General features: G+C 40.4%; 2 protein-coding genes across 2 annotated transcripts in view; both read left to right on the forward strand.

Annotated features, from left to right (window-relative positions):
- LOC111578466 (zinc finger protein Xfin-like) overlaps nucleotides 1-5,649 on the forward strand; it is a 29,597-nt gene extending 23,948 nt beyond the window's left edge. The window contains exon 9 of the mRNA XM_055011347.1: nucleotides 3,747-5,649. Within this exon, the coding sequence (XP_054867322.1) occupies nucleotides 3,747-5,149 (1,403 nt within the window). The 3' untranslated portion in view covers nucleotides 5,150-5,649. The remainder of the gene's footprint in view (nucleotides 1-3,746) is intronic.
- Nucleotides 5,650-8,854: 3,205 nt separating this feature from the next.
- On the forward strand, nucleotides 8,855-13,303 carry LOC111578456 (zinc finger protein 660-like). The gene is made up of 2 exons (XM_023285279.3): nucleotides 8,855-9,179; nucleotides 10,535-13,303. The coding sequence occupies exons 1-2, from the start codon at nucleotides 9,008-9,010 to the stop codon at nucleotides 11,755-11,757; spliced, it is 1,395 nt and encodes a 464-aa protein (XP_023141047.3). The 5' UTR covers nucleotides 8,855-9,007; the 3' UTR covers nucleotides 11,758-13,303.
- Nucleotides 13,304-13,322: the final 19 nt, after the last annotated feature.

Below are 13,322 nucleotides of genomic sequence, written 5' to 3' on the forward strand. Positions count from 1 at the left end.
ACAGTGTCGGACACACAGTCCCCTGCCTTCACAAACTGTGGCCGGTTGGTGAGGTAATCCAGCAGCCACACTGTGAGGTGAGAGTCCACTCCTTGGTGTTCAGGTCATTCATCCACTCCTGGTCCTGTTTCAGTTCAGTCTTGGGGTCTTTGTGGCCAGAGATGGTTTTCAGGCCCCTCCAGACCCCGCTGACATTATTCTGCAGCAGCTGATCCTCCATCTTCTTCCTGTATTTTCAACTGCATTCCACTATTAACATATTGGATTTCACTGATGAGTCAAACCAACTAGGGATGCACGATAATTATCGGTCCGATAAATTATCGGCTGATATGAGAGAGTACTATAAAACACCTTTCGTCAAAATTTGACAGGTCCCAATTAGAAGCTGCCACGTCACAACCGGAAGTCCCACCCACCACGGCCCAACGGCTGTTTTTTAACCGGAAGTCCCCCCTTCCCATGCCCCCAACGGCTGTTTTTTACCGGAAGTCCCGCCTTCCCGTACCCTAATCTGCGTAGCAACCCTAATCTGTGTAGCAACCCTAACCCTAACCAACTGGAAGTCCCTCCCTCTTTAACCGACAGAACCTTATCTCAAAGGAACCAGACGTGTCTCCCTACCCCTCCCTTTTGTCCTATGACAGAGCGTTTTAACGGTCTTTGAGAGAAACCCAGGAAATTTGAATTATAAAAGTTGTGTCTAACATTATCTCCAGCTTTTTCTCTAGCTTTTTCTCCTCTCTCTCTCCATTTTGCATCCTCTGAACCAAAATGCTACTGTCCAGTATTTCTCCCCACACCTCTCACCGGGACCAGAGGTGTCCATGTAAACACAAGAACCCTCTTCCTCCCACCGGAAGTCCCTCCTTAACTGACAGAGGCTTATCTAAGCAGAACCAGACATGTCGTCCCCCTCACTCTCCCCTCTCTGCATTCTTACAGACTCTTCCGTTTTCCATCCTCTGACAGTTTTTTTTTAACAGTCTTTGAGAGGCAAACCATGGGAAATTTGAACCAAAACTTCTGCATCAGTGTTTCTCCCCAACACCTCTAAGCAGAACCAGAGGTGTCCATGTGAACAAAATGCTGCTGTCCAGCTTTCCTCCGCACCCTGCCCTCCCTGCGTCCTCTGAACAAAAAAAAAAAAAAATGCTACTGTCCAGTGTTTCTCCCCACACCTCTAATCACAACCAGACATGTCTGTCTCTCTCCCCTCCCTGCATCCAAAGACAGAGGTTTACCAGTCTAGATGGGAGAGATGTCCGTCTGAACAAAAATGCTACTGTCTAGTGTGTCTCTCCCCCCATCCCCACACCTCTCACCAGACCAGATGTGCACCCGGGAAATTTGAACAAAAGGTACATTGGACAGCTTTTCTGTTGAGGGACGATATCTAACTGTGGCTGAAACTCTGAGGTGCTTTACAGGCCCTGAAGTAGGCCTCTTGTTTGTTTTTTTTATAGCAACTTTATAAAATTCCTTGGGTGAGGCCCAACTTCAAGTACTCTGCTTCTCTTAAAACCAATGTGACAGAGCAGCTTCAAGAAAGACATTTCACTGACTACAAACTCATGTTTTATTCCCAGACGTATGTCTCAGTAACGGAAACAGACAATAATGTGATGTTTGGTCTCATCTGACAATTTTCACGAGGAAGATAAGAAGTATGCAAGAATCAGCGAAAATATCCAAGAATTAACTAATGACGAATCTGAGGACTTCGAGACTTCACAATTTTGAATGAAAACACTTGAAACACGCTGACAGGAATCAGACAAAACAACACACTGTTTTATTCTCTGCAACAAGGATATAAAACAACATCAATTTGTTTTGTTATGCTGCGTTAATTCTGAAAGACACGACAGATTTTTACTAATAGTTTAGACAAACTGTTGGATTCAGCTGCAATGATAACTCGATTAGCTGTCAACTCTTAGATTAATCGCCAACTATTTTGATAATCAGTCAGGCTGAATACTTTTTTAAGAAAAAAAGTTTTTCAAAAAGTTTTTATGCATTCTTTATTTTAATATTTATTGTGTATAGTAAAAAAAAAACTACTTTGCTGTCAGTATCCCCATTTCATTGTTTCCCTCTATATGTGGCAGTGCCAAGTGCCATGTACTAATAGAAAACCACTGCAGCAGTTTCTAGCAATGATGTGATGCTACATGTATTTTCTGTCGTTCCTCCAATGTGTTGTTTAGCTCAAGCCTTGCATATTGAATCATTTGTGACCAGTTTTAGAGAATAATGAGTCAAGAGGCATTCAAGTCACTGTTGCTAACCTAAAGCAAGAGACCGGTGCTGTTTGTTTTATTTTTTTTAATTTTGCTTTGTTGTATTTTGAGTCCTGTCCTCAGATTCGTCATTAGTTAATTCTTGGATATTTTTGCTGATTCTTGCATACTTCTTATCTTCCTCATGAAAATTGTCAGATGAGACCAAACATCACATTATTGTCTACCCGGCACAGTGGAGGGGGATCCATCATGATCTGGGTGCTTTTTCATTCAGTGGAACACTGGAGCTTCAGGTGGTGCAGGTCGTCAAACGGCAGCTGGTTACGTGCAGATGTTGCAGCAGGCATCCCTCATGACTGAGGGCCCTCGTCTGTGTGGTAACAGCTGGGTTTTTCAACAGGACAACGCTGCAGTTCACAATGCTCGCTTGACCAAGGACTTCTTCAGGGAGAATAACATCACTCTTTTGGACCATCCCGCATGTTCCCCTGATTTAAATCCCATAGAGAACATTTGGGGATGGATGGCAAGGGAAGTTTATAAAAATGGCCATCAGTTCCAGACAGTTGATGCCCTTCGTGAAGCCATCTTCACCACTTGGAGCAATGTTCCCACCAGCCTCCTGGAAACACTCGCATCAAGCATGCCCAAACGAATTTTTGAAGTGATTAACAAGAACGGTGGAGCTACTCATTACTGAGTCCTACTGAGAAAAGTTTTTGTTCTGGTTTGGAGAGTTTTTTGTAATTTTTTGAGCGATGGTCTTAAACTTTTGATCAGTTTATAAACAGCCTATTTCAGTTTACTTGTTGTTTTCAATAAATTACTTATTCAAAGTGCTTTTTGTCTCACTCCCTCTTCTTGCTTTTGCATATTGTAGCACTACTTAAAATCTCATTAAGATCCAAATGTGCAAAAGGTAAATTCTAGCTATTTTTCAACTGGTCTTAAGATTTTGATCAGGTTGGTATTAGTATTTTTCATCACTGCATCGTAAATGTCCACGAGTAGTAGTTAACTATTGGTTATCGGTATCAGTTAAAATTTTCCATATCGTGCATCTCTATAATCAACTATACAGTAACCAACAGTAAAATAAGAATAACATTAAAATCCAAATGTCCTGATAGGTTTGAAGGATGAAAAGGACAACAGCTTTTTTTGAGACAGATTTTAATGGATCCACATCAAACCTGTCTTTGTGGTGTGTCAGAAAGTACCTGGTGGTGTTTACCATTGAAATCTTTGTGATCCTATATCCACTGTGAAACAGTGTGTTCATAGAAATGTCCAATCATTTGGAGATGCTTGTATCATTCCTGCTGCTGTGTCATGGCTCTCAGACTTCATTAATAAACCATAAAATTCTTGTTACATGAAGCATTCGACTCTTGAGCTGAATTTGTTGGAGACAGACAGTCCTGGACAAAGTGACAGATGTGTGTTCTCCCATCATCACAGTACTAAACATTATCTTTTGTCCTTTTGTCTCTCCAGAGCTCACACAGTCTTATGTCTGTGAGAATGATACGACTCTCATTGACCGTCAGCCCCATGACCAGGAGAGAAACACCATGGTGGACCATGATGACCCAGAGCCTCCACTGATTAAAGACCAGCAGGAGGAACTCTGCACCAGTCTGGACCAATCAAACCCAGAGCTTCCACAAATTAAAATAGAACAGGATGAACGCTACACCAGTCTGGACCAGTCAAACCCAGGGTTTTCACAAATTAAAAAGGAACAGGAGAAACTCTGCTACAGTCTGGAGGAAGAGCTACTTGGATTGAAACAGGAGACTGATACCTTTGTAGTGACTCCTGCTTATGAGGAAAGTGACCACAGTGAACCAAAACTAATCAGTGCTCAGCTCCTGTTTCACATCTCTTGTGCAGCTGAGAGCCCAGATCAGGAAGGAAGCAAGGATGTAGACTCAGGATCAACTAGATGTATCAAGCTGAAGCCAAGACATCACAGTACCAGCAGTCACAGCCATGATGCAGACAATGCTGCAACATCAGGGAGACAGTGTGATAATGACAAGGCAACAAAATCTCTAACATGCGAGGTCTGTGGAAAAGCTTTTAGGTGTAAGTCAGATTTAAACACACATCACAGAACCCACACAGGTGAGAAGCCGTATTCTTGTGGAACATGTGGAAAAAGCTTCAATCGACAGACCCATTTGAAAATCCACATGAGAACCCACACAGGTGAGAAGCCATATTCTTGTGGAACGTGTGGAAGAAGATTTTCTGACAGATCATCACTTAAAAGGCACATGATGGTTCACGAAGAGGAAAAGCCATATTCTTGTGGAACATGTGGAAAAAGCTTCAATCAACGGGCCTATTTGACTGACCACATGATACGTCACACAGGTGAGAAGCCATATGTTTGTAACACCTGTGGAAAAAGATTTTCTGGCAGATCAGCACATTATAAACACATGGCAATTCACAAAGAGGAAAAGCCATATTCTTGTGGAACATGTGGAAAAAGCTTCAATCGACAGACCCATTTGACTGTCCACATGAGAACCCACACAGGTGAGAAACCATTTTCTTGTGGAACCTGTGGAAAAAGTTTCAGTCAAAGTCATCGATTGAACGCCCACATGAGAACCCACACAGGTGAGAAGCCATTTTCTTGTGGAATATGTGGAAAATGTTTCCGTCGTCAGGACAACTTGGTGACTCACGTGAGAATCCACACAGGTGAGAAGCCGTACTCTTGTAAAACCTGCGGGAAAAGTTTCAGTCAAAGTCATCGATTGAACGCCCACATGAGAACCCACACAGGTGAGAAGCCATTTTCTTGTGGAATATGTGGAAAATGTTTCCGTCGTCAGGACAACTTGGTGACTCACATGAGAATCCACACAGGTGAGAAGTCGTGATCCTGAAACATCTGTGGAAAACATAAAATCACAACTAAGCTTGAAACAACATGTAAGAATTGATCCAGGTTAAAAGTAGATCCCTGAAATTTAAAGCACCTTTCAACAACAATTGTCACAAAGTGTGTAAGCAATCCTTGATGATTAGACCAGATGGAGTCTGGACTGTGGTGGTGGTGGAGCAGTCAGAAGAACCAAACTGAATATCTGGATGGATATGGTGTTAGTACAGACTGCTATATTTCTGATATCATGACATCTTTCATCAGCAGAGCAGTGATTTGAGATAATGTGAAGCTGTTTGGAACATTTTCACATCCTGCTGAGAGAACATGGCTGTTCAGGTGTGAACATACTGCTGGAATCTACACAGCTTGAGTTCTGTTGTCTTTCAAGTAAAAGGAGGCAACAAGATACTGAGACGTTGTGACAGTAGGACACAACAGAGTGTCACTGCAGCAGAGGAGATCTGAATGTGAAATAAAGTTGTAATAAAACATGTGCAGCTCCATGATTGCTTCATGAAATATTTTGAATGTATTTAAACAGATGAACATTTCCAAGTTGTTTAATAATGAGTGTAACATTGAAGAGCCCCAGCAAGAATATCTCTGAGTCAGATATCAAAGACATAACCAACATTATTATGTTTTGAAGCAACACACACGTGGTTTTACTAGTAGTAGCTGATACACCCCTGCAAATGTTAACACCAGAAATGTTAAAAAAAACAAAACATGTGAAGCTGTGTTGCAGTTTCTGCTGTTTTGATAAAGATCTTGTGCTATTTATTTCTTCTTTTATCACCACATAGGTCATCTGTTTGATTTGTTAATAGGATCTCGTGTCGTCATTCAGTACATTTAAAACAACAGCAAATGAGTCAAAGTATTTTCCAGTGGAGAATTAAGTTAGTGAGAATTTACCTAGCAATATTAAATAATGGGTCCACAGTATTATTGATTATATAAAAGTGCCTCATTAATTCAAACATTAAGTTAAAGCCTCTATAATATGTTTTATATAAAACAAACTAAAGTGACCAACTGAATGGTTCAGACTTAGAGCCAACAATATTATACACAGAAACCCCAACAAATCCAAGGATTCTCCATGAAACTACCTTCAATCCAACCGTAATAGCAATTTCAGCAAACCCCTTTAGTCTGCTGCTTGACTACTACTGATGGCTGAGTTGGATTTAGTTTTGTCACATGCAGATGAAAGATGAGGAGTAGAAGTGGATCCAGTCATCCCAATAACCATTTATTGCATTTATTGTTAATGAATTACAGATAAATTGAAATACAATTTTAAGAAGGCCTAGTTCCTTGATGCAGCCACATGGTCAAAAAACTGTTTTCCTTCCTCAGCCACACCCAGATGCTGTGACAGCTGGTTCTTAAGCCTTCCTCCTTGGGCTCCATTTTCAACTTGGTCAGCCAGATGGAATTAGACTCTCTGGTCTCCTCTAGGTGGGTAAACACATCTATGGCCATTCATTCTCCTATAGGCACACATGTACACGCATCTCCACATACTAATAACAAAAACAAATGTATGAAATCGACATAAAGTTGAATTTGGCTCCAACACCAACTTTATTGTCATTACACAGAGTCCAAGTATAAAGACAAATGCAGTTGAGCACGTAACTGTAAGTGCAATAGAAGCAGTAAAAGTACATCATGAGCAGTTTGGGTGTCTACAGTATGGCACGGTATAAACAGTACTAAGTGGTGTGATCACATTAAGTACATAAATGGAATAAACTATAGATGACAATTTAAAAACAGATAAATGGACAGTAAAAGATATTAGTTCTGTATCGATCTAGTTTTGTCTTTGTAGCCTTGCTGTTGTTCAAAATCTGTTTTTATATTTTTTGGTTTATTTTAGATGAATGCTCAAAAGTGTGATGAGAGACGGATGGATAAAGATGAAGAGGGCGGAAGAAAAAGTTACTTAGTGTTTCTGCCGGACCTTCACAGTGTGACACCCAGCGGTTGTAAACAAAGAAGCATGAGCAAAGTTAGCTTCACTGCTGTGTGGACTGAGCTGTGAAACGGCTGTAGCTAGTGATGGCTGATCGAGGCTTTGTTGAAGCTTCGACACTTCATTCAAAACATGGTTCATTACTCGAGGCCTCAATGACACACAGTGCTCGAGTAGGACATCTAGTGGTCAATAAAATGAAGTGCAATCAAGAAGTGGTCGTTGGTTCATGGATTGTTTTGGATTTGATTCGCCATGCACACATTCCTGTTTGACTACACTAGATGATTGTATGGGTTCTAGTGGACACAAAAATAATATTACTAGTAATAATAATGACAATAACTATTGAAGAGCACGTTTCTTATTTCCCATGTTTGTCTGTATCCCTATATACTCTTTGCTTATATTCTGTGTTATGAAACATTTAAACGGTGCTGCTACATTCATGAGATGCTCTACAAATACAGACTGATGTCATTTTTACATGGGGCTGGTGCAAATAAAGATTATATGGATTATTATGGATTTTGGCAAAGTATGTCTTGGGGTTAATTGGTAAAGAGGTCAGTAAAGAGGGTGTGCTTATGTAACTGGTTATGAGTTTTTATTGAGAAATAATTGGGATTCAAGCAGTTCCTTCTTTTACTCACTATCTCCCCAGCCTTAGAAAAAAAAAACCTGTTCACACGGCACAGATGAGGCTGAGGTACACAGGAAATGTTTGGCTCCATTGTACAAGTTTGGGTAAATGGTTTTGTGGGTTGCCCAGTAAGCCAGTGGGTCTGCCGTTCTTTCTACAATTGCATTCACTGTGGCGCTTTGCATTTGCCAGGCTCTACTTGCGTCTTCATCTAATAGGCTCCACAGTTGAACTGAAAAATATTGAAGATCATCATCATCATCATCACCAGAAATGTCAGTCATTCCCTATTCAGAAGAAAAAAAAATACCTGTGGAAGGTGCTGCTGGTGGTGGAGGACGAGGCTGCGGTGGTGCTTGTGATGTAGATGACTGCTGCTTGGCGTTCTTTATGTTAATTGTTGTGCATTCTGTTATTAAACGTTCTTTCACACTGGCTGCCACTCTGATTGGTGAATCCAAAAGTTTTGAACTGCAGAGCCACAAGTGTAGCAACAGCCAGTGAACTGTTTTTTTCTTTGGTTTGTAGTCTGTCAACTAAGCACCTGACAAGGTTCTGTGCCAGGTGTTGTCATGGGGGTGGTGAGTTGGGAATATACATATACATGTATATATATGTATGTGTATATATATATATATATATATATATATATATATATATGTGTGTGTGTGTGTGTGTGTGTGTGTGTGTGTGTGTGTGTCTTATCTATATATAATGTATCTATCTATCTATCTATCTATCTATTTATCTATTCTCTACGAAATACGAAACCTGACATACTACTCTCTCAAAGCAAATTACGGCAGCAAAAAAAAAAACAAAAAAACAACGTACTCTGCGAAAAACAATTCAAATGAACAACAGTAAACAGGGATCTCCTATCCTGGAACACTCGATCCCGCTGAGTGATTCACATAACAAACCGAACCAATCAGGTGATTCGAAGCAGTTGAGTGCTTCAAACGTCACTGAAGTGGTTCAAACGTCATGAGTCACGTGACCAAACCACGCCTCGGCACAGTGGCTCGATACGTTTGCTTCATGAGCTACAGCGCATGTGTCGAAACCTCGGGTATCAGAGGACCGTCACTATTCACAGCGACACCCGGCGGATTTAAACAAAGAAGCACGAGGAGCGTCAGCTTCAGTGCTGTGTGGACTGAGCTATGAAGCGCTTGTATTATAGTATGAGTGAGAAATATTAGAGCATTAAAGTAACGATGTGTTCAGTTGAGTATCTGAGAGAGTTGATCAGGGACAGACTAACTGCTGCTGCTGGAGAAATATTCACAGAGTTTGAAAAAACTATCGTCCAGTACCAGGAGGAGATCGATCGTCAGCGCACACTGCTGGATGTCATCTGGAAACCACACATCCCCTTACAATCCATAGGTGTGTATGTGTTTTGATGGTGAAGAATTCCAATTATACCATGTAGAACATCATGAAGTGTTCAGGTGAATAGTTAACGGTGAACTGAGACACATTGTGAGAAAGAGAGAATGGGTTCATAATATGGTGTCTGTTAGTTGATGTTGTGTGGAGTTTTAAAATGGTGATCGTTGTGCTGATTGACCCCGCTAACTCAAGGTTGTTTGAGGGAGAAAACCATAATAATCCTCCCTATGAAACGCCACCAGTAGCTGCATCACATCACAGCTAGAAATAGGTAGAGAGCGGGAAGAAGTTTGCAGGAGGGTTCTTCTTACAGGGTACGGCTCCTGGGGATTGGATGAATCGTGTGCCAAGAGATATGGACATATCTGTGCACCAACTAATGGGAGAGCTAAATCTAAACCACGGTTTATCCCCACCTTTAGCCAATCATATTTCAATATTTGAATTGTATGTTTGTGTTTTATAACCAATCACATTTCACCATACTGTATGAAACGTTCTGTTCAGATCAGATTTTATCCTTTTCTGGGAGGCTGCTTCAAATAGAAAAGGTCCTTGTACAAGATTCTTTTGAGACACTGATATTTACAAAATAAACAGCTTAATTGGAGAGAAATAGTTTGTCTTCTATCTCAAAATATGAACACGCTCAACAGAACCAAGAACCAAAGTTGCCTGTTCAAAGGTGCTGGAAGTGTTTATCTGAACTACTCCACACTGACACCAACTGCATTGTGTTATCAAACAGTTCATAATAAAACTGTGACAGAGGACTCAGTCATTACGTCATTTCAGTCCAGAGGCATAATTCCATGTATAGAGATCATTCATGATCTAAAGAAAATGTACGTATAGACTTAGAGAGTATAAATGTGTTCAACTGCATTTCACTATTAACATATTGGATTTCACTGATGAGTCAAATCAACAGTACAGTCACCAACAGTAAAATAAGAATAATGTTAAAATCCAAATGTCCTGACAGGTTTGAAGGATGAAAAGGTCAGCGGCTTTTATCAGGCAGATTTTACTGGATCCACATCAAACCTCAGTGTGGTGTGTAGAAAATTACCCAGTGGTGTTTGCCATTCAAATCTTTGTGATCCTATATCCACTGTGGAATCACATGTTCATAGAAATGTCCAGTCATTTGGAGATGCTTGTATCATTCCTGCTGCTGTGTCATGGCTCTCAGACTTCATTTATAAACCATAAAATTATTTTTGTGTCAAACATTCGACTCTTGAGCTGAATTTGTTGGAGACAGCCAGTCCTGGACAAAGTGACAGATGTGTGTTCTCCCATCATCACAGTAGTAAACATTATCTTTTGTCCCTTTGTCCCTCCAGAGCTCCCACAGTCTTATGTCTGTGAGAATGAGAAGACTCTCATTGACCATCAGCACCATGACCAGGAGAGAAACTCCATGGTGCACCATGATGACCCAGAGCCTCCACAGATTAAAGACCAGCAGGAGGAACTCTGCACCAGTCTGGAGCAATCAAACCCAGAGATTTCTCAAATTAAAATGGAACAGGAAGAATTCTGCACCATTCAGAAAAAAACAAACCCAGAGCATCCTCAAATTAAAAAGGAACATGAGAAACTCTGCTACAGTCAGGAGGAAGAGCAACTAGGATTGAAACAGGAGACTGATACCTTTGTAGTGACGCCTGCTTGTGAGGAAAGTGACCACAGTGAACCAAAACCAAACAATGATCAGCTCCTGTTTCACATCTCTTGTGCAGCAGGGAGCCCAGATCAGGAAGGAAGCAAGGATGTAGACTCAGGATCAACTAGATATATCAAGCTGAAGTCAAGACATCACAGTACCAGCAGTCAAAGTAATGATGTAGACAATGCTCCAACGTCAGAGAGACAGCATGATAATGACAAGGCAAAAAAATCTCTAACATGCGATGTCTGTGGAAAAGCTTTTGGGCAGAAGTCAGTTTTAAGAAAACATCACAGAACCCACACAGGTGAGAAGCCGTATTCTTGTGAAATCTGTGGAAAAAGATTTTCTGACAGATCATCACTTAAAAGGCACATGACGGTTCACGAAGAGGAAAAGCCATATTCTTGTGGAACATGTGGAAAAAGCTTCAATCGACAGACCCATTTGAAAATTCACATGAGAAGTCACACAGGTGAGAAGCCGTATGTTTGTAGCACCTGTGGAAAAAGATTTTCTGACAGATCATCACTTAAAAGGCACATGACGGTTCACGAAGAGGAAAAGCCATGTTCTTGTGGAACATGTGGAAAAAACTTCAGTCGACAGACCCGTTTGAAAGTCCACATGAGACGTCACACAAGCGAGAAGCCGTATGTTTGTAGCACCTGTGGAAAAAGATTTTCTGAAAGGTCATCACATAATAGGCACACGGTAATTCACAAAGAGGAAAAGCCCTATTCTTGTGGAATATGTGGAAAATGTTTCTGTCGTCAGGACAACTTGGTGACTCACATGAGAATCCACACAGGTGAGAAGCCGTACTCTTGTAAAACCTGCGGAAAAAGTTTCAGTCAAAGTCGTCGATTGAAAGCCCACATGAGAATCCACACGTGAGAAGTCGTGATCCTGAAACATCTGTGGAAAACATAACGTGGGAACTTAGTTTGAAACAACATGTAAGAATTGGTACAGGTTTAAAGTAGATCCCTGAAATTTAAAGCACCTTTCAACAACAATTGTCAGAAAGTGTGTAAGCAATCCTTGATGATTAGACCAGATGGAGTCTGGACTGTGGTGGTGGTGGAGCAGTCAGAAGAACCTAACTGAATATCTGGATGGATATGGTGTTAGTACAGACTACTATATTTCTGAAATCATGACATCTTTCATCAGCAGAGCAGTGATTTGAGATATTGTGAAGATGTTTGGAACATTTTCACATCGTGCTGAGAGAACATGGCTGTTCAGGTGTGAACATACTGCTGGAATCTACACAGCTTGAGTTCTGCTGTCTTTCAGGTAAAAGGAGGCAACAAGATACTGAGACATTGTGACAGTAGAACACAACAGTGTGTCACTGCAGCAGAGATGTGCACGTGAAATAAAATTGTAATAAAACATGCAGCTCCATGACTGCTTCATGAAATATTTTGAATGTATTTAAACAGATGAACATTTACACGTTGTTTAATAATGAGTGTAACATTGAAGAGCCCCAGCAAGAATATCTCTGAATCAGATATCAAAGACATGACCAACATTATTATGGGTTGAGGTGACACACAAGTGCTTTTACTAGTAGTAGCTGATACACCCCTGTAAATGTTAACACCAGAAATGTTAAAAAAAAAAAAAAAAAAACAGGCACAGCTGTGTTGCAGTTTCTGCTGTTTTGATAAAGATCTTGTGCTGTTTATTTCTTCTTTTGTCACCACATCTGTTTGTTAGTAGAATCTCATTGTGTCGTCATACAGCACATTTAAAACAACAGCAAATGAGTCAAAGTATTTTCCAGTAGAGAAATATGTAAAGAATTTACTGAACAATTTTAAATGAGTCCACAGTATTATTAATTATATAAAAGTTCCTGATTAATTCACATATTAAGTTAAAACCCCTATAATATGTTGTATATAAAAGAAGCTGAAATGACTAACTTAATGGTTCAGGCTAATCTACAGTATGATACAGTATAAACAGTACTAACAAAGTGGTGTGATCACATTAAATACATAAATGGAACAAGCTGTAAAATCATTCTAGAGTTGGAAAACCAATTGTAATTCGTAAATTCACCCGTTTAGCAGAAAGAAAGTGATACGTGCGTAGCCTTTAGGAGGGAGAGGGAGGCTGCTGCAGGATGTGGAGCTGAGATGATCTGCTGGATGAGTTGTTCAGGAACGCAGAGACAAGGAGGAACTTGGACAGGTTTGTGTTGCAAAAGTGTGTCGAAGTAAAAACACTAAGAGTCAAAGGATGTGGAATAAGCTGCAGATGATAATACAAAAATAGATAAATGAACAGTGTGAGATATATGCACTTACTGGTCTGTATCGATCTAGTTTTGTCTTTGTAGCCTTGGTGTTGTTCAGAATCATTTTTTTATATTTTCTGGTTTATTTTAGATGAACGCCAACAACTGTGATGAGAGACAGATGGATAAAGATGAAGAGGGCGGA

This window comes from Amphiprion ocellaris, chromosome 6, assembly GCF_022539595.1.
Source record: "Amphiprion ocellaris isolate individual 3 ecotype Okinawa chromosome 6, ASM2253959v1, whole genome shotgun sequence".
In the NCBI taxonomy this organism is placed as follows: Eukaryota; Metazoa; Chordata; class Actinopteri; family Pomacentridae; genus Amphiprion; species Amphiprion ocellaris.

What these genes read in the sequence shown, in the direction of transcription:
- LOC111578456 (XM_023285279.3), top strand. Translation starts at nt 9,008, where the DNA reads ATGTGTTCAGTTGAGTATCTGAGAGAGTTGATCAGGGACAGACTAACT. An exon ending in CATCCCCTTACAATCCATAG is followed by an intron (nt 9,180 to 10,534) that starts GTGTGTATGTGT and finishes TTGTCCCTCCAG; the next exon opens with AGCTCCCACAGTCTTATGTC.